Genomic DNA, 25,819 nt, shown 5'->3' with positions numbered 1-25,819 from the left:
TCCTGTGTCAGTAAACCCACATGGTAAATATGAAAATATAAAAATATGCAAACCAGTAATCCTATTAATATAATAGATGTGCAAAGGCATGTTCCTCTTGAAAAAAATGTATGGTAATTAATGAGAACATAAACTTACCCTCCAAAGTAGATGACGTATAACATATAATAAGGTGATCTTGGGTTGCCAGCGCTGTAAGCATAAATTTAACTTGCGCTTCCACACAAAGAACCAGAGTAAATGGGTTCCAATGATCTAAGGAATATTAAATGAACATATAACCCACTAGGTATGGAAGTGACCTCAAGTGGTACATAGCAAGTGACATGGATAAATCAATTGTATAGTACGTACGAAATTGAGACGCAAAAAAGACATGGCTAGATCTCTAGTATTATTGGAAGCGTATCTATAAGAAATCACGGCGATTTAATTATGAGAAATCGCCATGGGGAAGTGCACGGCTATATATATAGCAGTGCAACAACGAATGGGTACAAATTGTACCACATCAACAGCATGTTAGAAAAAAGACCACACACTATAAGTAAAATACTGCTCCCATTGCTGGTAAACGACAGGGTAGTCCAATGAACAGGGGCGGACAAACATCTAAGTTGAAGCCGCTGTGGATAGCGCCGTAATCTAGTTTAGAGTCCAAATAATATCAAACACAAATATAACGCTGATCGAGATACTTATTAATATTTCTTTTCCAAGGTATCTAACCTATTAATATGGTCGACAACGAGCATATAACGTACGGATACCAGCATATAATAAATAAAAGGAGCACGGACAAAGCGATCCGTAAATAAGGAATCGCTGTGAATAATACAATATAGGGTACTTGTATATAAGGTCGATCACCACCAAGCATGCGGGAGGGTAACAAACGCACACAAAGTACATACCTAGGAAGTCCCATAATACGGAAGGCAAAAGTGTGCTGCCAATCAGTCCTAGGTGTAACCCAAACATGTTTTAAAGACTTCAGGGAAATGCGCGCAAATCGAAATCGGAGATCACGTGATGCAATGGCCCCGAAGCAAAGAAAACGAAAGAGGACAAAAACTATAGTCGCCATGATAGAAAGGTATAGACCCCTGATCTGTCCTCATCTAGTACTGAGGGGCGGGGAGATATACCCAACGTCACCTTCTGTACAAAAAGGTGCGAGTAATGAGGAAAGTCATACGCATTAAGTAAAAATGAAAATAAATAAAAAATCTCGACGTAACCTGTAATACAGAGTGATCATCGTATTAACATAGCGTACAAATGACACGAAACTCCCTATGTATCAAACAGAACAACTTCACAACCCCACAGCACGAAATTAGACGTTGAAAGAAACGTGCAGTGTGGGAACAAACACCTGACCATCCAAAAGAATATATATAATATGAGAACATCAAAAATGATGGAAAGATGTAAAACCACATCATCTATCAATTTAGACTTGGTGGCGCAGGTAAGTTAGGCTAGGGGCAAGGCATACGATATAAGAAAGCCCTGCTTCACCATTTTATATAGATGAAGGAGATCTGTATCAATAAGCCATTTAAATTGATAACACTGAAAATATTACTCTAAAGGTGACCTGATAGGTGAAGCATATATCCACCGCATGGCATACACAACGTGTGTGACCAAAACGCAAAACATAAATGTAGAGAATATATATAACTACAATATGGAATTAACGGATATGCTGACTACGCTATATATACACAATATGTAAACATAACACAGAAACAGCAATCAGTATTAGTTACAGGTACACATTACAACATAAAAAGGTAGGCAGATAGGCAAAATGTATATTACAGGAAATAATGCATCTCTGAGTCAGAATTGTGGCCTAGTGTGGTAGCCCGAAGGCGACATATCCATTTAGATTCTAATTTCCTGAGTAGTAAATCCCGGTTGGAACCTCTCTTGCCTAGAGGGACATGATCAATACCATGAAACCAGAAATTATTACTGCCAATGTGTTTGTTGTTGTAATGGTCCGTAATAGGGTATCTGGTGTCTCTGTTTAGTATGGCTCTTCTATGTTCCTGTATGCGTATTTTTAAGCATCGTGTAGTGCTTCCTACATAGATAATGTTACATTCACATCCAAGGATGTATACTACATGGGTGGTATTACAATTCATGAAATAGTTCAAATGATAGGTACGAGGACTATTATGGGAAAAAGATTTGATTTTGTTTTTTCCATTATTGCAGATATTGCACGAGCCGCACGTAAAAAAACCCTTGGGTTTTTTGGCGAGCCAATTTGCAGAACTTTGAGGAGTCACAATATAGCTGGGACAAAGCTGTTTTCTTAAGGGTGTACCTCTCCTATATGTAATGGCTGGCTTGTTGGTAATACAGTCCTTAAGTCCTGAAATAGAAGTAAGGAGGTGCCAGTTTTTGTGTAGAGCATTGAAAATGCTATTGCTATGAGTTGTGTATTGTGTAATGAACCTCAGTTTCTTTTCGTTTTGTTGATTGCCTCGTTCAGTGGTTTTATCAGCCAATGTGGAGATCCTATTTGTACACATGATTCTCTCCTCTGCCTTATCTAGTATTAGATCATTATAGCCTCTGTTTTCAAATCTTTTCCTAGTCGTCTTAATATTGGTACGGAAAATCTCCTCTGTACTACAATTCCTTCTGATGCGAATCATTTCGCCAAATGGGATATTATTAATGACTGACCTGGCATGGGCACTGGAGGCATGCAAGACAGCATTGCATGCTGTCTCCTTTCTGTACAATTGACTCTGTATTTCCCCATCCTCAATGAAAAAATTAATATCAAGGAAATTGATATTGTCTTTATGAAAGGACATTGTCAGTCTGACATTAAACGCGTTATCATTGAGGTACTCAAAATATTGCTGTAACATCTCCACAGACCCTGACCACAGGCAAATGATGTCGTCGATGTACCTCCCCCAGAAGACGATAAATTCAGTCCAGGGGGAGGCACCTCGGGCCCAGGCGTGCTCCTTCTCGTACCACCCCATAAAGAGGCAGGCGTACGAGGGAGCAAACCCGGAACCCATCGCTACGCCCTTGGTCTGTTGGTACCAATGGTCATCATGTAAAAAAAAGTTGTTCATAAATGTACATTAAGGACAGTAAGGACATTTTGGTGAAGTTTAGAGACTTTCAGTGGTCGGACGAACTCCTGTTTGTGACCTTTGACGTCGTCAATTTGTACACATGTATCGACAAATACTTCGGCATGATGGCCATGCGCTCTTTCTTAGATAGAGACGGTGCAGAGCATTACGAATACAATGAAATGATTGTGGAAATGGTGGAAATAATCCTTATGAACAAGGACGACATCATTTGCCTGTGGTCAGGGTCTGTGGAGATGTTACAGCAATATTTTGAGTACCTCAATAACGCGTTTAATGTCAGACTGACAATGTCCTTTCATAAAGACAATATCAATTTCCTTGATATTAATTTTTTCATTGAGGATGGGGAAATACAGAGTCAATTGTACAGAAAGGAGACAGCATGCAATGCTGTGTTGCATGCCTCCAGTGCCCATGCCAGGTCAGTCATTAATAATATCCCATTTGGCAAAATGATTCGCATCAGAAGGAATTGTAGTACAGAGGAGATTTTCCGTACCAATATTAAGACGACTAGGAAAAGATTTGAAAACAGAGGCTATAATGATCTAATACTAGATAAGGCAGAGGAGAGAATCATGTGTACAAATAGGATCTCCACATTGGCTGATAAAACCACTGAACGAGGCAATCAACAAAACGAAAAGAAACTGAGGTTCATTACACAATACACAACTCATAGCAATAGCATTTTCAATGCTCTACGCAAAAACTGGCACCTCCTTACTTCTATTTCAGGACTTAAGGACTGTATTACCAACAAGCCAGCCATTACATATAGGAGAGGTACACCCTTAAGAAAACAGCTTTGTCCCAGCTATATTGTGACTCCTCAAAGTTCTGCAAATTAGCTCGCCAAAAAACCCAAGGGTTTTTTTACGTGCGGCTCGTGCAATATCTGCAATAATGGAAAAAACAAAATCAAATCTTTTTCCCATAATAGTCCTCGTACCTATCATTTGAACTATTTCATGAATTGTAATACCACCCATGTAGTATACATCCTTGGATGTGAATGTAACATTATCTATGTAGGAAGCACTACACGATGCTTAAAAATACGCATACAGGAACATAGAAGAGCCATACTAAACAGAGGCACCAGATACCCTATTACGGACCATTACAACAACAAACACATTGGCAGTAATAATTTCTGGTTTCATGGTATTGATCATGTCCCTCTAGGCAAGAGAGGTTCCAACCGGGATTTACTACTCAGGAAATTAGAATCTAAATGGATATGTCGCCTTCGGGCTACCACACTAGGCCACAATTCTGACTCAGAGATGCATTATTTCCTGTAATATACATTTTGCCTATCTGCCTACCTTTTTATGTTGTAATGTGTACCTGTAACTAATACTGATTGCTGTTTCTGTGTTATGTTTACATTTGGTGTATATATAGCGTAGTCAGCATATCCGTTAATTCCATATTGTAGTTATATATATTCTCTACATTTATGTTTTGCGTTTTGGTCACACACGTTGTGTATGCCATGCGGTGGATATATGCTTCACCTATCAGGTCACCTTTAGAGTAATATTTTCAGTGTTATCAATTTAAATGGCTTATTGATACAGATCTCCTTCATGTATATAAAATGGTGAAGCAGGGCTTTCTTATATCGTATGCCTTGCCCCTAGCCTAACTTACCTGCGCCACCAAGTCTAAATTGATAGATGATGTGGTTTTACATCTTTCCATCATTTTTGATGTTCTCATATTATATATATTCTTTTGGATGGTCAGGTGTTTGTTCCCACACTGCACGTTTCTTTCAACGTCTAATTTCGTGCTGTAGGGTTGTGAAGTTGTTCTGTTTGATACATAGGGAGTTTCGTGTCATTTGTACGCCATGTTAATACGATGATCACTCTGTATTACAGGTTACGTCGAGATTTTTTATTTATTTTCATTTTTACTTAATGCGTATGACTTTCCTCATTACTCGCACCTTTTTGTACAGAAGGTGACGTTGGGTATATCTCCCCGCCCCTCAGTACTAGATGAGGATAGATCAGGGGTCTATACCTTTCTATCATGGCGACTATAGTTTTTGTCCTCTTTCGTTTTCTTTGCTTCGGGGCCATTGCATCACGTGACCTCCGATTTCGATTTGCGCGCATTTCCCTGAAGTCTTTAAAACATGTTTGGGTTACACCTAGGACTGATTGGCAGCACACTTTTGCCTTCCGTATTATGGGACTTCCTAGGTATGTACTTTGTGTGCGTTTGTTACCCTCCCGCATGCTTGGTGGTGATCGACCTTATATACAAGTACCCTATATTGTATTATTCACAGCGATTCCTTATTTACGGATCGCTTTGTCCGTGCTCCTTTTATTTATTATATGCTGGTATCCGTACGTTATATGCTCGTTGTCGACCATATTAATAGGTTAGATACCTTGGAAAAGAAATATTAATAAGTATCTCGATCAGCGTTATATTTGTGTTTGATATTATTTGGACTCTAAACTAGATTACGGCGCTATCCACAGCGGCTTCAACTTAGATGTTTGTCCGCCCCTGTTCATTGGACTACCCTGTCGTTTACCAGCAATGGGAGCAGTATTTTACTTATAGTGTGTGGTCTTTTTTCTAACATGCTGTTGATGTGGTACAATTTGTACCCATTCGTTGTTGCACTGCTATATATATAGCCGTGCACTTCCCCATGGCGATTTCTCATAATTAAATCGCCGTGATTTCTTATAGATACGCTTCCAATAATACTAGAGATCTAGCCATGTCTTTTTTGCGTCTCAATTTCGTACGTACTATACAATTGATTTATCCATGTCACTTGCTATGTACCACTTGAGGTCACTTCCATACCTAGTGGGTTATATGTTCATTTAATATTCCTTAGATCATTGGAACCCATTTACTCTGGTTCTTTGTATGGAAGCGCAAGTTAAATTTATGCTTACAGCGCTGGCAACCCAAGATCACCTTATTATATGTTATACGTCATCTACTTTGGAGGGTAAGTTTATGTTCTCATTAATTACCATACATTTTTTTCAAGAGGAACATGCCTTTGCACATCTATTATATTAATAGGATTACTGGTTTGCATATTTTTATATTTTCATATTTACCATGTGGGTTTACTGACACAGGATTTACATAGGACATTTACTATCTTCGGAATAGTGATTAGATATCGGTTCGGAGCTCTTTTCCTTTCGAGTATTGATATATAGCAATTTTTATGGTTGCTTTTAACTTTAAATATATTTATATTCATCTTTTTACCAGATTACTTGCTTTGAACTCTATTGATGAATGTGGAACTAAGACACATTACATTGCCTTATTCGTTGGGTCCCAAGACTTGCATTTGGTGAGTTTTGGATTCCCTTTTTCTTTTCTTGCTTCTTTCGGTACTCTTACCCCATTTCCCTTGTTGTTTTTATCAATTTGTATCTTGTATTAACACCACAAGACACAATGGACCTTTCTTGCCGTAGGTCCGTATATTTTTCATGCGCTTGCTAAACAGATTATTTAGGACTAGACAATCAATGTCTACAGTCATACTGTTACACTGTTGTTTATAAATCTGCTCGGATGTATTACCTAATATCTATGTTTTGTCATTCATGTTCCATTTGCTCATTGTCTCAGATTGTACATATACATGTTTATTATTCTGTATGATTGGTTTTTATGTCTTTTTTGATTTCTGTAGCTGTGAAAGTTTAAATATTTGTAAAATTGTTTGTATCATATGACAGTGTTGTCTAAAGTTATATATGTTTGTTGTCCATAGATTATAAATGTTTTTCTATGTTGTCATGTCAATCATTTGCAGCCTTGAAGAAGTTCCAGTGTGGAACGAAACGCGTTGGCTGAGTATCTGTAAGAAAATAAAGGATATAACTAAAGATACCGATTTGTTTTGGACTTCTCCTGACTGGTGCACCTTCCATTTTTGTTTGTTTTATCTGTAACTGACTGTCAGTGGGGTTGCTCTACGACGCACTCCGGAAGCATTGTGCACAGGATCCAAATACTAATTGTGAGACTTTGGGATATGAAGTGCTAAACTAGTAGTCAGTCGTAGTTCTTATTTTGTATAACATTTATAATATTTTTAACATGCTGTTTGTTGCATGATTTACAAGCCAAAAAGTTTCAAGGCTCAGCTCGTGCATGGGCCGTCAATTTGCTCAGCTCTGGCTTTGCACGCACTATTAATTTGTTGGCTCGCCCACCTCTAGAATTTAGGCTTATAGTTTGATAGTATCTCGTGTGACTTTTTCACACAGGCAGCAGAATAAGCATGTCACAGAGAATTGGTGAGACATTCTCTGCATAAACCAGTCCGCGGCAGTCACAATGGTGCAATACATTTTTTTTTTAAAAACGTCATGAATTTCTTGTAATGCATACTTCTGGAATTTTGCCACCGTAATTCAAATCTGCCTGGGTTTACGACAATCTAGCTCGCCTCTGCTTAGAACGTGAAAATAAATTTAGACGATCCCTTGCAACTGTCCGTATGTTAGGTAGTTCCGCTCAGCTATGAAGAATCTATAAGTGTATTAATTTCTCTGTCCTGCACAAGAGGCCGAAGGGCTGTGATGGATGTGTTAATCACTGACCTTTCTGCAGAAGCATTTCTCACATGATACAATCAGGGTTTCAGCAGAAAGCCAGCTCCGTTCGGCCATCTGTTAAAATATGGCGACTGTGGTCCGTCGGCTGCGCTGCCGACTTTGGTGCAGGAAACCAGGGTGGAAACCAGGGTTCGAGCCTCGAAGTCGCGTCCACATCCTGTGATTCTGGGCAATTCATTTAATCTCCCCGTGCTTGAATATGTAATGTAAATTGGATGCTCATGTACAGCGCTCCAATACCTTCGGGTCGAGTTCGCGCTATATAAAAGATGCAAAACAAACAACAACAAAAAACGGTAACCTCAAAACATCTGATTTGCATTTAATGCAGAAGGTACCATCTTGTTGTTTCCTACATCTCTGGCAGAGAAAATCGAAATGAGATGAGCAACTACTGTAAACACAGCAATTAAATGCAGCACATTTTTAATGTGCCCTTAGGAGACACTGCTGAAAAAACGCCCCTTTTAAAAACACAAAGCTGGTCTTTGAAAATAAGGCGTTTATGCAAGGAATACCAAGGCATCTAGAAAACCAGAACAAAAGTACATTCCCTGTTCTAGTTTCTAGCAATTGCTTTTGCAATTGCAACCAACAGCGTGGGGTAGTGGCTGTTACATTCCTTTTGATGCATTTTTAGGATTTGTTTGTTTGAGATTGTACCTCTCCAACTCAGCGCAGCAATAACCTCACTACCCCTCTTTTCAGTCATTATTCATCTAGAAAACCACCATCATTTGACCAAGCGATTCAGAGTTTTGAGTGTAAATGTCACTTTTAACACCAATGTATATTTCATGAAACCCTTCCACTTCGGAGCGTGGCGGCTTTGTAAGGATTAGATTTTACTATAAGAGGAGTCACTAGTGCCCAGCCTTCCTGGCAGCAAAAGACTTAGTGCCAATATCGGCAACTGTAGTCACATATCAACAACACAATACATCAATAAACCACACAACACCTTGTTTAGTGGAGAAATTTGCTGCAGGTTTATTAGCATAACCAATATGCCAACATGGTGGGTTACCTTACGGGCGATCCCAGGGCAGGCCAACCCATATGCCGCCTGCCCGTCTGATAAGCCAAATTACACCGTGGCCGTCGCCAGTTGGTGCATACCAAATCTTGGGAGGGGCACCCCCTCCCATCCGTGGACCACCAGTCTACTCGCTTACTCACGCCCCCCCCCCCGAAAGAGGTGGGCAGAGCGTTCCTGGCAGCACCCGGTTGCTCAGACCCACAACCGCCCGTAGGACTAACTGTACGTTTTGACACCCGGTTCCCCTTCTGTGCCTTAACTACCCTCGCGCAGCGCAAGGTCTCCGCTTCATAGAGGGCTTCAGCATACACCACTATGTTAGTGCACTCTTAATTTATATCTATCCCCTGATTGTTTGATCCTGTTCCATAGCTTCGGAAGAAGTTTAATGTGAACACTTCCATAATGTACTATATGTCAATTGGTATTGTAGTACACTGATTCACTCTTGATATGTTTATCTTCTCACTTAGGCACTCTAAACGTGGATTTTTTTGCATCATTTTTTGGAGAGCATTATGTACCATTCATTTAAATGACTGTGATGCGCTATATAATTTTGAAGGGTCATTATGAGTTACCTACTCTCAATTCTTACAATTATTTTTCCTATGAGTTTCTTATATTTATTTTATTTTTTATATTTAGAGTTCATATGCTCACATTTGTCCTGAAGATGAACTCAAATAACTGAGTTCGAAACGTCGTCGACCTTACGCAACCTGAACCCTTTATACTAATTTAACAAAAAATGGTTCACAATTGTTGCCAATGCGATGTTCTCTTTTAAAGTTCACCCTCACCTTCACGTCACGCTTGTTGTCACTGAATATGTGAGCACTTGAATTCATCTTATGTATAATAAATAAGTGTCATAATTTGACCTTCTTGTCCCTTCTCTATATTAATTAATTTCTCTATAATAATTATCTCTCTCCCCTTTGAGTCTTTGTACCTATACAAAATCACCTGCCCTCTCTAGGGCTTTTCGCTATCCTGGACCTTCATAGGCCATTAAGGACAATTGTATTCTCTTACATTGTATCACCCCAGGTTCACATATTGGGGTACCCTTGTTCCTTAAAAACACATACCTATGACAAGCCACTCCTGCCAGGAAATGCCCATGCGGGTGGAGGTAAGAGTTGACAAGCCCGCCTTACTTCCTCTTTCACTCAGTTATCTGAATCTAGCACTAGTCGGAGTATGTCCATCGCATTCCGTCAGTCACCACCCTATGAGAAGCCTTGCCCTCCCCCAAACTTCTGCTAGTATACCAGGGAGCAGACAGGACAGGGTGAACCAGAGGGGAACCAAAGTATGAAGACATCTCTTTTTTTTTTCTCTTCTTTTTAATACTGGGAATGCCAAGGGTTCTACTAATACTTTGTAGCCCAATTGCGTTTAACCCAGGTGTTCCCCCCCAAACATATGGACCGTATCGCCCTAGTTGGAAGCCAACTTCCACAACCTGCCAGCTGCCAGCCAAGGCTGGAGGGCGGGAGAAATTACACGTTATCGTCACTCATATCAAAGGTGCCTGTTTCAACGAACTCAAATACGGGATACTAAGTGAACCTACCAGCATCTGCACCTGAACCAGAGGTCGGACCGAAGCCCCTCTAAGTTCTGCCGCTCCACCTGCCTGTTAACATGAATCCCAGGGCAGACCACAGGCATCTAACCCAAGCTTGGCCATGCCTGAGCTGAAACACCTCTGAAAGGCATGACAACAGGCTAACCACCAACATTGCATTCTGAATGTTCGCTGACAACTACCAAGGAAAATGCGCATAATGAAGCAACTGGCACCATGCCATCAAATTATCAACTTAACCTTCTATGACTGCAAAAAGTGCTCTTGTGGTTGTCCATATTAGTGCTCCCCCCATCCATATCAGCCCTAACCCGGCAACCCGCACCCTCTTGGCACTGGCACACTCCTGCCCCAGCAGACAGAAAGTGTCTGATCGTGTGTCGCCCCAAACATACGTTTATCACTGACGGTATACCCGGGGTTGATGACACTCAGCTGACTCTACTGCTGAGTGCACGTTGCACCATCACATGCATGCCTTTGCCTCTTCCGTGTCTGGCTGCCAAGAATGATGACATTGCCAGCCTCAGACCCGGGCGAAAATAGTAGCTTTACAGCTGGTGGTGCTATTGATGGTACACGTTGTGCACGAACCCACCCATTGGCTCTCCATGGTTCAATACCTTACAGCTAATAATGGTTTCCTTAAAGAATGTTGACAAATCTAAGTTCTGCAATGGCGGGACTGCAAGCTCTAATGAGTTTCTTGAAGGACACCTAGTTCACACCCCCAAAAATTACCACTGTGTTGTATGCGCAGGGGCGACCTGTCACAGTATCCAAACGCAACCAAGAAGTCTAACCTTACCCTGGACAGTGACCCCAACTGGCCCTGAAGCGAGACAAACCATGCTAGGGCAAATCAGCAGCCTCCCTCCGACTTTCATGCTGATTAAAGCTCAACAGATTGACAGCTGATAGCTCCGTTCCCCGTGTGACCCCTGCTTGCAATCTTTGCAAAGGGGGGTGGGGGGGGGGCTTCAGGCCTACTTAGCATGCACCATTCTACCAGTCCTAAAAGACCTTGTCAGCTGCCTGGCCTACTGATTCTGGACCGGCACTAGAGGCACCCGCTTCAGCCTTGGGTCAAACAATTCGCAAGGAACATTGCTTAGCAGAGTGTGCTGCAAGGTTCTGCCTCCTCATCCATCGCATCCAGCTATGTACTCAACACTCATCAGCCACCTACAGCAAGCAGGAATTGGACTACAAGAGTCACAACAGGAATCACAGCCACAACCCCGGGAACGGATGTGCTCACCCCAACCTACTGATGCATCGACCGCTTGCTTACTGCACACAGTATGGCTGAGACAAGGAAGGCTGTTAATTTAACGCCCTATTAGATGAACGTTAGACAGACCCGACAGGGAGCATCATGTGAAATGAGGTAGGGACCACCACCCCCGCCTGTGAATCAGCTCCGGTGAATCTTGTCATGACCCCTACTAAGCCCTTAGTGATCACCATCAACAACCTGCAGTGGCCAGGTAGCAGGCACCCAGCGGGACCTTCAAATCCCAATTACTCTCCAACTCCTTGCTGCCTGGCGGCACTACCTGCTGCAGGCATCTTGTTGCCACCACAAATCGCCCCTCTCGACTTGTACAAAAATACATCGCAGAACTTGTGTGGTCACCTCTCATCGGGGGGTCGGTGGAACGTATAACATGCGTCCCGAATGAACAATATACGTGAAGGTGTGCCGGCGAATAGGAATCAGAACCTAATAGTAACTGTGCCTAGGACCTCGTGATTCAAACTGCGACCTATAGAATATGCATAGTGCTTTGCAGCATAGCTTGGCCCATCTGATCACTTTACAAACCTTGGACGCAAGCCTTAGCTGTTTACTCTCAGCTCCTAGCCGTGCATGCCTTAACCCAGGGAGTTCCCTTCCTAACGGAGCATTTGTCCACACAGAACTGACAACTGCATCCCCCTTCCGGATAACGATATATGTGCTTAATGCTAGCCGGCTTACCGCTAAGTGTCCCAGGTCACGCATGCTATATCCGACCACATTAACTACTTTCTCTGACCGCAGATGAAAGGATAATGTATTCACCAACCCAATGTAAACTAAACTTGCAAGCAGCACTTGTCAGGAGACATACAACATCTTGTCATTGAAGCGCAGCAAACGTGGCAATCGAACTTAGAGAGCTGACCCGCCTCTAATTCCCTTGACTCCAAGTATGACAACTGAGGCAATCCAGTCCCCTGCCCCCCTCCAAGGCTAGAAGGATGGCTTGGGCAGGAGGGAGGCTGCCTGTAGCCGACAAACCAAATTCTACCACAGGGAAGCACACAGGTACTGCGAAAATGTGTACCCTTACCTTCAACAGGAGCCAACAAAAGACCGTTGTGGTAGCCCTAGTGTTATCGGTTCTACTGCCGCACTCATAAAATACCGGGCACTCAAAGTAAAGCTCCCCTCCTGTATACTCATGCAAAGCTGTTGGGTTGGCAGTGGGCAGCGTGCCCACAATCAGTTAATGTCATTTTGGGTCGAACAAATGACTGTCCTGCCGTTACTACTGGAATCTAGGGGCAGACCTGGGGTTGCACGCTGTGTTTTCAAACAGATAGACATACTGCACGGTGCAAGTGTTTCCAGGGTGTGTCACTGTGGCTATATGTGGCATGGGAGAAATATGTATGGGTTCCCCCCTGGAGTATTGACTACCCAATAGTGGATCCAATATAATATAAGTCTCTGTTGTTCCTACACCGTCTTGAAAACACCGGAGACTGCCCTACGTGGAGTTGCGCACATGCTGTCCAGGTATAGCGCGTTGCACATGGTCGCCCGGATTTTACGATGGGCCCACATCTTTGCTGACACTGCACTGTGTCAAAATTCCCCCAAGACGGGTGCTGACCCAGGCAGATTACCCCTCTCGCCTCACCTGTGAGGACTGCACAGCCAAACTAGTCCCGCTGTGCTGCGCAGAGGACACAGTTGACAATCTCTGCAATGGCACCCTGCACATTTAAGAAACGCACCCCCATCGCATTGATCTGGGATTGGCAGCAAGATGACAGACATCACATCAACACCATATAATATAGTCAAGTGAACCGCCGACTGTGGAGAGAAACGCATGCGGCCACCCAAGGGACACAACACACCTCAAATCATTCCAAAACCACTAAACATAACCAGGGTGCAGGGCAGGAGCGTATTGCACCTGCCACCCATACAAACCGGTACCTCAGACCACACGCGCTCCGGCGACAGGTGATATCAGCAACAAGGTGCAATCTCACTTGGATATAAACTGTGACCATAATTGATCTCACATGATTGCAGTTAGGCTTTCATGTGTCCGCTTATGTGAAGTGAAATCTGAACTTGGACCTGGCGATTGCCTGAGACTCCTTAGACCTCCTTCCATCTGCCAGCTCACGGTCATGGGGCATCAATGACCGTGCATCCTGGAATGCCATAAATCTAGAACCCCATCGATAATACCCAATAGTGCCACTCTGAAGTCGGTAAACTTGACAGAGAGCCCTGACGCATCTAGCAAGGTACCGGAGGACCCGGCGTGCGCGGAGCGCTGTACATGAGCACCGAATCTACAATACCTATTCCGTCACGGGGATATGAAGTGATTTGCCCATAATCACAGGATGTGGACGTGACCTCGAGGTTCGATCCCTGGTTTCCTGCACTAAAGTCAGCAGTTTGAGCCCCGGAGCACTGCGCAACCCAGGCGCTCCACACCCCTCCACCCCGGGATGCCTGGCGACCATGGGCAGCCGAGGTAAGCGCCGCTCCGCAGCCCACAGCAATGTGGCCTCTCGGCGCCCGGCATCCCTACTGAAAAGATTACTGTTACAATTACTCCACCGTCACAGGGAGTGGGCAACACGGCGTATATAGCGCGGACTCGACCCGAGGATAGGCGCGCTGTACCTGAGCACCGTATTTACATTCATCTTCAGTTAAGGGGATATTAAGTGATTTGCCCAGGAGTGGACGCACCTCGAGGCTCACTCCCTGGCTATCCAGTGCAAGGTCGCTGTACCTGCAAGCCGCTAGGCATGGGGTAGAGGTGTGACCCTGGGGCAACCGTAGCTAACAGGAATAATGGTGTATTGTGCAAGCCTGCAACCTTGAAGACAAGGCAGTCTCCCCCTAAGGTGCTACCCGGCCCGACCCTGCTTAACTTCGAGTTCGGCCAGGATCGCGAGAAACAGGGCGGCTGGCCACGGCATGGTGAGGTAGCACACCCTGTTGTGCTATATGCTATTTGAAGTGTGAATTTACTTTCAGTGATCTTCTTCCTGCTCTTATAATGACTTTAATTAATCTGAATGTCACTTTGATCATTATAGCCCAACCATCACAAATCTTAGCTTATCCCTCATGGCTAGCAGACTCCTTCAAATCAATAGCCCTTTTCTAGTGCAGCTTAGCTAGGCACGCATGAACATGGGATCCTACAAACCTCTTCCCCGAACACAAACCCTTACTCAACCTTTCACTATTTTAGTTTGTTTCGAATACAACTTATTTCTGTAAACCATGTGATGTGGTTCCTTTTACCTACTTTCCCAAAATGTAGTAACTCTTCAGTGGCCTCACCAACTAACTGCACGTCATGATGAATGACTGGTCCTTGCGTCAGGACACGAGCTACAGTATAATTGGCGGCTCGGACTGGAGTTCGACTTGTTCCAGGGCCGCAGAGACTGTGAATCCCAATGCAGATAGGACAGGATCCTTGACACGCGCCGCATGAGAAAGAGGCGTAGGCCATTAGATTTCTTTTTTTTAAAAAGCGCTCGGTTAGGAGCGCACTTGTACTGTAACGTTATACATAACTTCCTTATGAAAGCGCTCCCTTTATCCTAGTACGCATCCATGTTACACAGCTTGGGCCTTAAAATTAAATACCGTGATCCAGGCAATACCTAAACATGGATCGTGACCTTTTGTTTCCTCGCGCTTTCAACGCATTTATCTCCCATCATATATATAGCGCAACTCGACCCGAAGATATTGGAGCGCTGTACCGGAGCCCGTATTTACATTACACATTCAGGCAGGGGAGATAAGTGATTAGCCCGAAAGTCAGGATGTGGACGCGACCCCCAGGCTCGCACCCAGGTTACCTGCCCCAAAGTCGGCAGTATAAGCCTTCACATGCCCGGGGCTGTTGGGTGCCACCCACGTGGGCGCGATCTCGACCAGAAGGTATTGGAGCGCTGTGCCGGAGCACCGTATTTACATTACACATTCGGGCAGGGGAGAATAGCGATTAACCCAAAATCACAGGGTGTGGACGCGACCCCCAGGCTCGAACCCGTGCCCTGCAGTCAAGACCGGACTGCGTGGACTCTGCCAGAAATAGCTCCCAGAAGAGTACCTCGGCACCCCCCGCCCGCCCCCAGATACCTCTCCGGGCAATTAAAATACTCCAGGGCCGGAGACGTAGTCCCGGGAGGGGGGCCTCACGCTACCCGCTCCTACAAAGGCCCCCAGCTGTTGCTGCCTTTGTGTCTCCCTCGCCCCCTGAAAATGTAGGGTATATGCAAAACAGTGTGATATATCCCCTGGCTGTCGCGCTTCACGCGGAAGCCAAGCCCCCCGGTGCCACCCTGTGCACTGCCCCTGAGGCGGCCTGTGGTCTCATACGAGACCCGGACCTACCTACACTCCAGATCGCCCTCCCTGCCGCAGCTGCACTGGACTGAGCAGAGATGCCTTAGATGCACAGGGGGGGTGACAAGAAACAGCGAGCCTGGGCACAACAATAGGTAATCTGCAAGGGAGGCGGCACTGAGGGGAGGGAATTAAACAACCCGGAACCAAACGCTCCCGACCCGAGCGCGCGCGAGGCCTCCCGCAGGAGCAACCTCAATAATTAAATATCGATGTGGACATCGAGGGGCACAGGGCAGGGGCAGTAGCACCCTCTTACTCAACTCTCACCTCGCGACCCGCGACCCACCGGATTCTGCCCCTCAACGTCCACATCCGACAGCGCGACAGGCAATCACAAGGCGAGACGGCAGGGACCAAGAGGCTGCACGTTGGGCGGGGGACAGCTTAAGTACCCCTGTCCCCCCCCCTCCCCGGACGTGGGGTCGGCCGGAAGTCTTCCCTGGATCCTGGCCCAGGGAAACTAGAAGGACGACTCCAGTGCCTTCCTGTGGCACTAAGGCGGCCGCCCTATTGAGGAGCCGCTGCGCGGCCCCCCGGGCAGCCTTGGCAATGCACAGGCTGGACTGCTCTTGGGCTGCGTTGTCCAGGCTCCTCGCCCCTTCGAGTGTAGGAGACGTGTGGCCAGAGCAGCATCCCGTGCCTGCTGCTCTAGTTTCCAGCAAGCACTGTTCCACCTAGCTCTGTGTCTCTCTTGGCTTAAAGGCAGGCAGCAGTTTCTCCAGCTCCCACTGTTTAAAAAATATATATATATATTTATATAGAGTGAACTCGAACCAAAGCTATTGGAGTGCTTTACATGAGCACCAGTTAGTTACAAAACAAGGACACATTCATTTTTTGGTAGGCACAGAGAGATTAAGTGATTTTCCCAGAATCACAGGATGTTGAGCCGACGCGGAGATTCGAACCTGGTTCACGCTCCAAGCTCAGCAGCTCTGGCTGTTACGTCAGGCAGACTCCAGTGCCTGCGCTGCCCTGCCTGTCTAGCCCATCATACAGACAGCAGCACAGTCATCCAATCAAAAGCATTGTAAACAAGCTATACTCCAGGCAAGGGGCAAATTCAAGAAGAGGAAGGAATGTCATCTGTTGGAAATGTACCCTTTCTACGAGGTCACCCCAAATTGTTTGCCTTCTTTTGCCGAACCTATTTTTTGTTGGCCATAAAACTTTACCCACTTTACGTGAGCTAACTAGTGGTAATGTGTTTGTGCTCTTCCTTTTAAACATATTAAACTTGGCATATCCCCGATTTGCACATTTAGTTTACTTATAAGTCCCTAGTATATGGTGCTACATGTACCCACGCCCTGGAAATTAAATGCTACCCATGGACTGCAGCATCATTGTGCCACCCTCTACATTAGCAGTGCAAACATGTCTCCAAGCCTACCACTGCAGCCTGGCTTGCCAGTTTTAAAATTGCAATTTGGATCTGACAAAATGAATCAATCAATCATGTTACATTTGTAATGTGCTACTTGTCACCCGGGAGGGTATCCAGGCGCTTATAAATAAACCTTTTATAAGACCTAAATCTTCCTTTTTAATACTGGTAAGTTACCCTAATGTAGACATTAAATGCCCATAGGGCAGACTGTATGGTATTTAAAATTAGGAGCTGGCAGTGAAAAACCTCCAATGTCATTTTTCACTGTGGCAAGGCTGCTCTCCCTTGGGTTAACACTGCTCAACACTACTACATTTAATAAATACTAGTTTCAGTTTGGAAATAGCTAGAAAATATTTCAAGGACTCATTTTAATAAGAATGTAGTATTCAACTTAATGGACAGGACGGATGTTGTATTATTATTTTGGAAATTAATCTTTTAGAAAGTTTTAATTTTCCTGCGTAAACAACCAATGGGCTTTCCTGCCAGAATCCAGCTTTCACTTGACCCCTGAAGGCTCCCCTGTGGTGAGATGTGTATTGCTCCCAGGCAGTGGACAAGGGCTCTGGGTGGGGGGGGGGGGGTTGGCCAGTTGGCCTTGGGACTGTGCCCATCCCCTTCCTAAGCTTCAAAGGATGTCTAACCTGTAACTGGCAGATGAAGTTCACACCAGGCCTGCACACTTTTGTCTCTCTAGTCTGACTGACTCCAAACCCAGTGGAAGGGGAGGAACTGATTAGAACTGTGTTAGCGAGTGGACACAGGATGGCTCTCCACCCACAAGCTAGCACTGGGCATAAATGTGGATCCAACAGACCTCTCCTCAGTACACACATGGGCCTCTGAAGAATCAGAATAAGGACTGTCATGCTGTCTGAAGAACCCGAAGGAATACTTGATCAGCTTGCCTTGAATCCACGACCCCAGATTTGACTCCAAGGGTCCGTAGGCTGACCTGTTTGAGTTTCAGGGTCACAAAACTTCAAGAGGCATTTCCTGATCTTCTGCTGACCAGTCCCAACTGGACCTAAACTGGTCCCCACTGCTATTTTCTGTGGGAGTGACTCCTGACCTCTAAGTACTGTCTCAACGGCCCTGGACCCTTGCTAGTGTACTTCTCCCTGCCTAACTGCAAGCTTCAAGAGATTTGAAGAGGACGCCAACAACCTTCAAGATCCAGCTCACGGCTTGCCCCACCGACTCATCGATGACCCCTTAGAAAACTTTCTAAGTCAGAAAGTAAACTTTCCACGAGAACTCATTGCTTTCTGACCTACCTTTTGATTTTGATGAGATTAGACACCTGCGGTTGGGGTTTAGCGCTTTTTGGTGCTATTTTTAACTCAAAATTTTAAAACCCATATCTCCAGAATTACTTATTAGATTTTTGTCATAGTATGTATTAAAATGTCCTCTATTTCTCTAACTTGGTTTGGGATTTTTCGTGTGATGTCACTTTATTCCTGTTTGAGTGCTACATAAATACTTAACATATTGCCTATAAGTTAAGCCTGACTGCTCTGTGCCATACTACCAGAGGGTTAAATGACGCACAGGTATAGTTAGTGACTTCAGTGGTTCACTTTGACAAGGATTGTCATTATTATTTGAAGTGGTTTCCTACCCGCCTTCAACCAATACTCCAATTTCTTACACCACTGACGAAAAAGCATGAACATTAAATGGACAAGAAACAATGGGCTTGCCCAAAGCCAAGTGTAAGTTTTGGTATTGTCCACAACAGGTCTTTCTACAAGATCTACAAAAAGTACTTATTAAATATGCCAGTACTCTGTTGATTAAAGGAGGAGTTCGCCTAATGTGCCAGACAGCCAGCAGCTTAGTATTCAAGGCTACTCACCAATAAGCCATCAAGGTTGTACTCAACAAACAAAGTAGCTCCACTAGATGCCATAGTGCTGCCTGGAATATTAGTGTGTAGCTCAGTATGTCAGGATATAAACTAATAAGAACAATGGTTTGCACACCAGTAAATCGGGGGCTACTAAAATTAGAAGGTTGCTGATTAAAATGCCAAGTTGTTGTTAGTAATGCCAGGCTACTGCACAGTATACCTGGGTGTGAATGGCAAAGCTGCTAAATAAGCTTAGTTGTCGCCAACAATCTTTGGGTGGTGCTTGCCATGGACCAGACAGTAACATTAGGGTAAAGTCTAATGGACCTACAGACCACTTCGGCAAGGTTCCTTGAAAGCTGATCTATAAGTGTCATCAGCCTTGCGCTGTGACAATTTAGGTGTTAAATGGTATAAATAAGTGGTCTGCCTGCTGATACTGCTCAGTATCCGGATTTCCTGCAATGCTGGGCAGGAAGCGTGGAAGATCTACTGTGATGCTTTGGTTCCCCACCTCTTCGAGACACGACCTGCTGAAGAATTGCTGGGGTGGTGCATGCCCTCAAGGCCTGCAGCCTCTCTAGGGGAGTTGTGAACTCGTAACTATTAGGCCATCCCTGTAGCTCCTGATGACATAGCATTTAGAGCTTGCTCGAGTGAGAGCACTACCATAAATCAGTGATGTTTGTGCCATGCCAAACTCCTTGCTTCTCCACCTCATATACTGGACACAGACCCTCTGGGTTTCAATCAGCGTAGGTTATGTTGGCTTTGCTGGTGGAAAACATTAAGTTCTTCTGTCTGACACAGTGGGCCAAAATCAGAGTACTGCTTGCTCCACACCCCCACTCCCAATTAGGACAAAATAAGTGTCACTGGTTTCCCATCCTGGGAGGGCCATGAAAAAAAAGCATAGCAGTGCCAGCAAAGAAAATATCACTGGTGCACTGGAAGAAAACTCCCTGCAAGTCAGGGACATTTATCTTTTGCTTTGATTTGGGGGTGGGGGGGGGTTACAGATGCAAAGCAAAAGAGAATACAGAGTGGTTTGCTTCATCACGGTCACCCATCCTGCGTTTAACAATAATTATGCTGCAGGCAGGTGGGGATCTTTAAATATGGTATGCAGGCCTCCCCCAGGGTACCTGGCAGACTACTCAGAATAGTATAAATGGCCCTGAAAGTCTTTAAACCCAGGTCAGTGCTGGTTCTGAAAATTCCAGCTCAAGAGCAAAGCGCTTAATAACCATAAATAACAAAGGGAAAAATGGGAAAGGGTTGAGGTAGGAACCAAAACCTACTAGAAACAAAAAAAACTTGCACATGCTGGGAAAGCTTCTATAAACAGCAGAACAGTGCTATGGCAACAAATGATGGCTGGAATGCTGAATGAATCAAACATTCACCCTAAGTCAAGAGATCTGGGTTAAATCCATCGTTCTTTTGCTCACTACGCCACCTCAATTTGGACCCAACATTTACAAATCAGTCTTGACCCTGTTCCTCATGGGAACAGTCCAGCCCAAACTGCCAAGCTAAGTCTTCCCTGGACTGGAAACAAGCATCCTGGGACCGGTTTCGGGGTAACACCCCTCATCAGCCAAGCTAGCTTGAATCCAGTGGCACAGCGAGCAAGGGACCCATGTCTGGTCATACCCATCCCACTTAGGGTGAAAAGTGATGCAGCAACAAATGATGGACGGAATGATGAATGAATCAAATATTCTCGCCCAGTCAAGAGATCTGTGTTAAATTCATTGCTCTTTTGCTCAATGCGCAACCCCATTTTGGACCCAGCCATATGCAAATCAGTCTTGAACCTGTTCCTCATGGGAACAGTCCAGCCCAAACTACCAAGCCAGGTCCTCCCTGGACCACAAACCATCATCCTGGGACCGGTTTCAGGCTAACACCCCTTATCAGCCAGGCTAACTTGAATCCCGTGGCACAGCAAGGAAGGGACCCACGTCTTGGCATACCCATCCCACTTAGGGCGAAAAGTGCTGCGGCAACAATGGGAAAAATGGCTGATGGGTGAGGCAGGAACCACAACCTACTAGTAATAAAAAAAACGTGCACATGCTGGGAAAGGTTCTGTAGACAGCAGAACAGGGCAATAAAAAACTCAGCTCCAAAGATGGAAACTTAGAGCTTATACAGGAGACTCTGTTGGGTGGGAGTATAAACGAAGACGAGCCTATAAGTTTCACTCCGCAGGTGGGGTGGAGAACACTACACATAAAAAGACAAGACAGCACTACTTTTTTTATGTGCTGCTTTCTCTGCCCTGACTGTGAAGTCACCGCACTCATACATTTACCATTAAAATGCAGTTTTGTGAATACTGAAAAACGCGTTAACTTACACAAACGTGTAAGTTTATTTTGAGAATCAGGCTCCGAGCGTTCCGGAGCTTAGCTCCCACATGGTTGTATATAAACAATTTTTAAAACGAAGTATTTTTGACAGGCAATACTTATCCCGTGGTATTTTGGTACCATACCTCCATAATGTCAATCGACTTTCCATTGATGCTCTGGGTTAAATCTTGCCTGAGCGAGCAGAGTTGCATTAATAGACAGCAGGTTGTGATTCAAAGAAAGAGGACCTGTGTGGTATGAGATTATGTCATCAAGGTTAACCAATGTTTAGCTTCTTGATTCCCAGCCTCTCAAGTTTCAGTACCTCTTTATTTGGTGCTCTGGTGTAAAAAATACATTTCAATAGTGCATTCTCGATATCAGGTTGTGGTTAGTTCATTGTGGTGGGGTAGCTGTTGCAATGGCTCTTTCTCTGCAACATGAGATCGAAGTTGTAGCTTTTGACTGCAGCTGTGGTGTGATGCCAAAGTAAAATTCCATGTCAATACATATGCAGAGTTGTTTTGCTGCTTTGTCTGGTATCACCTTATCATGTAGTAATTTCAACAGGAGAAGGAGAAGGTGCTCACATGAGGGATCTCCAACTCTAAAGATTTGAGTTCTTCAGCTGTTCAGGCAAAGACAGCTCACCTTGGTCCAGTGGTAAACATGATTCAAGCATACTTTGTTTTTGTCCCTGTGATTGCCCACATACTTATGAAGCTTTTCAGCACCCCTACAATGATGTGTTGCTCTCTACTGAAGAAGGAGAACTATCCTGAAACACGTGTCTAGAGCTACACAGCACTGTCTGCACCAACAAGGGTGAAAAACTAAAGACTGTGACTCAAGTATGCGTTATCATGCACTGCATTTACCATGATGCATTCGGGCAAACAGCGTGCTAGGATTTGAGGCAGTGTGCTCTCACCCTCTTTTTACTTATAAAGTTGGATTTAGTCAGCATTCGTTTAGAATTGTAAGAAATATTGCAAAAACTGGGCCAGTAGTCCATTGTATACGATGAATATAAGGCAGGGTGGCAAAAGGGATCTCTTTTCAAAGTAAAAGAGGAGGAACTGACTCTGATTTACTAGCTGTGGGTTGACAAAAAGTATGACATTATCAGAGACCTCTTTCAGAAATCTCAGCCAGGCACTCAAATAATGATTTATGATCCATGGTGTCATATGCCATAGACAGGTCATAGAGGTTTGGGATTTGAGTGGTCCACAGGCTGGAAGGATGGTAGTTATTTCCTGATTTCAGTAAATGTGATCCAACTGCCTAGCCTGAAAGTAGATTCTGCATTGGACAGAGTTGAGTGAGGCACAATAAGTTAATGCTTTTGACGATAATATTATGTTGATAATATTTTACTCGTGCTAATTCATGAGCAGTGCATGAGAGGGGAAGCAGATATATTGCTTACCAAACAATCCATTTACATAGTTGTGTTCTAGCATCTTCTCTAGTATAGATGTACAGGTTCATTATGGATTTTATAGCTGTTATCAATCAATGTCTTTTTATAGATTAGGTACGTCTGTGATAAGGTTATGTTAATTGGCTTGACAAGTACAAAGTCACATTTTTATGCACAATAGTCTTCAGAGTTGGGCAAAGGGAACAATAGCAGCAGAAGTGCTAATCAAAAATTATTAAAGGAAAATTGAATGTTTATGAACCATGGGGCATATTATCAAGGATGGCATTAAAATTATCGCCGGTTTAGCGGTAGAAAACTGCAGCTAAAGCGGCGATAATGGGCTTGATAATATGCCCTGGAGAATTCCAATAGAAGCCCATGTTCACACCAGAATATGGACTTCTATTGGAATTCTCAAGGGCATATTATCAAGCCCATTATCGCCTCTTTAATGGCAGTTTTCTGCTGCTAAACCGGCGATAATTTTTAACGTCGTCCTTGATAATATGCCCCAAAGTGTTTAATTAAATAGCTTAGAAAAGTATAGGCAATAGGTGGGAATGTGGGTTACAGGAGGAACACCCAGGCAAAAAGTCATTTAGGTTAACACAATAAACACTTTCTCCATTAAACAATTCCCCACATCTTTGGTGCTGAAGTTACAACGTGTTCAAAATGCAGCAGCACAACTGTATTAAGTCTATTTAATCACAACCATATTTCATCCTTTTTTGGCACACTTCACTGATTGCCTGTACATCAGTCGATTTTACACAAGTCTGTGTGCCAGATTCAGAATCTGCATTTTTTGCGGTATGTTTATTAGTACTACTAAAGTACAGCAAAATGCGATATACAAACCTACACACGTAAGTTATTAAACTATATTTTATTTTAATTAATCTTGGATTGAAAATAATTTTATAAATCACTTTACATTAGTATTTCATAATACAATACTTTTAATATTTTTAAGTTTCCTAAACGTAAAAAAATTGATACACTGTACTATAGAGAATTCTCCACCCAGGTGTCAGAAACCTTCGCCTAAGTGTGAAAAATTCTGAGTAGTAACATTACACTCATGAATCCTGTTTTAGGAGGCTCCGTCAGGGGGTGAGGACATGTAAGTCTACAACTAGGAGTAACTTTACACATGGAAATGGTGAATAGAGAAGTGTAAAATTACTCCACGGTAAATATACCTGTTGGAAATGGGTTCTTAATGTCTAACATGCAAAGTTCTATATGCAGACCATCAGTCCCCTACTTCCATGAGTCACATACTCCAAGATCAGCAGATCAATATCTTCTACATATCATGAAGATCAAATGCTCCTTCTTCAGTGGTAGTAGTAGCAGCAGTGGCACATTGGAATGTAATTCTCTTAAACTTCTGCTCTCGGAGGAACTTGCTCACGTTTCAGAAAACACAACAAACCTGACTACTTACTTATAATGACACTGTAAATAAAATTGAATTGCATTTTTCTGTATATCACCCAGATGCCTCTAGTGTATGCTGTGCTTCATAAGTTCACAAATACAAAATACAACTTCTTGTATTCCTCTTCCCTTGCTCCCTCCTCCATAGATATCAAATTTGAACTCAATGGGAAAATGAATTTTTTACCATTAATATAATTTCAAAGAGTTGCTGCAGCCATGAATCTTGCAAATATTTAGTTTTAGCCATCCTAAACGTCTCCACCTGGCAGATGAATTCAGCCAATCAATTTGTCAGATAATTGATACCAGAATCATAACTGAGAAGGCTCTAATAAACCGTTGTGTAAGGTAAGTTTAGACTTAAAACTTCAGACCAAAGGACTAATCAAACTCCACGAGTTGCTTGCCTGGCCAGCGACAAAGATGGTCCTTGTAGGTCATTTCTGTGGATATTGAGGGCAGCAAATAAAGACCAGTTAATGTGAGGTCTGCTGCAGCTTTATAAAACACGACTGGCACTCTTCATTTCATCAGACCTTAAGGAGTCACAGAAATGCATGCAACTCTTCCAAAAGCGTGTACAGATATGTGGTGGATATGGAGAGGCGCAACACCAGCCCATCTAGAAAGAGCATGACACATGTTTATTTTTCAACAGACCAAGGAACCGCACCCACTCCCACATTTACCATTGTGTCATTGCACGCGTATTTTCTGTGTTCTTCAGCTTCTTCCTTTTTGCAGCAGGTCTCAGGAAACTTGAATCCTGTCTGTGAAGGACAATGAGCGTTTTACAATAATGTTTCAAAAAATGGAAAAGAAATGGGAAATCATACACGCATGATTTTCATGCAAACATAAGACCTAACAGCTCCTTCGAGCTGTGTTCCATCGGCACAGTGTCAAGTAAACACATGCATTGGAATTATAAGCTCGCATGTTTAATTTAAACACTAGAATGTTAACTATAACTTCTTTGATAGCCAAAATGCTCTGACCACACGTTTAGCTCCTCCCCTTTCTGGAATTGCATGTTTCCCACTCAATGACTAAGTCACCCTATTCCAGCCCTTGCACACATTTCCCTATAGGTACATTTCTCCTACTCCTCTGCCTTTGTCCATTACTCCTGACTGACTGCTGCATTCAGCAACACTTCCTCTCTCCATAGCAGTCCTGCCCGAGCTCCTGCTTCTCGTCCCACAAGCACGCTTTCTCCGGTGACATCCATACAAGA

The 25,819-nt window shown here is 43.8% G+C and overlaps 1 protein-coding gene across 3 annotated transcripts in view; it reads right to left on the bottom strand.

The window, feature by feature from the left end:
- The window catches only part of IL7 (interleukin 7), a 170,801-nt gene that overhangs the window by 39,505 nt on the left and 105,477 nt on the right, over positions 1–25,819 (bottom strand). For all 3 annotated transcript variants that reach the window (XM_085605381.1, XM_085605380.1, XM_085605379.1), the window contains exon 3: positions 25,272–25,352. In XM_085605381.1, coding sequence (XP_085461507.1) covers positions 25,272–25,352 — 81 coding nt within the window. The remainder of the gene's footprint in view (positions 1–25,271; positions 25,353–25,819) is intronic.

This window comes from Triturus cristatus, chromosome 5_1 (genome assembly GCF_964204655.1).
Source record: "Triturus cristatus chromosome 5_1, aTriCri1.1, whole genome shotgun sequence".
Classification (NCBI taxonomy): Eukaryota; Metazoa; Chordata; class Amphibia; order Caudata; family Salamandridae; genus Triturus; species Triturus cristatus.
This window is presented reverse-complemented; position numbering and strand designations above follow the sequence as displayed.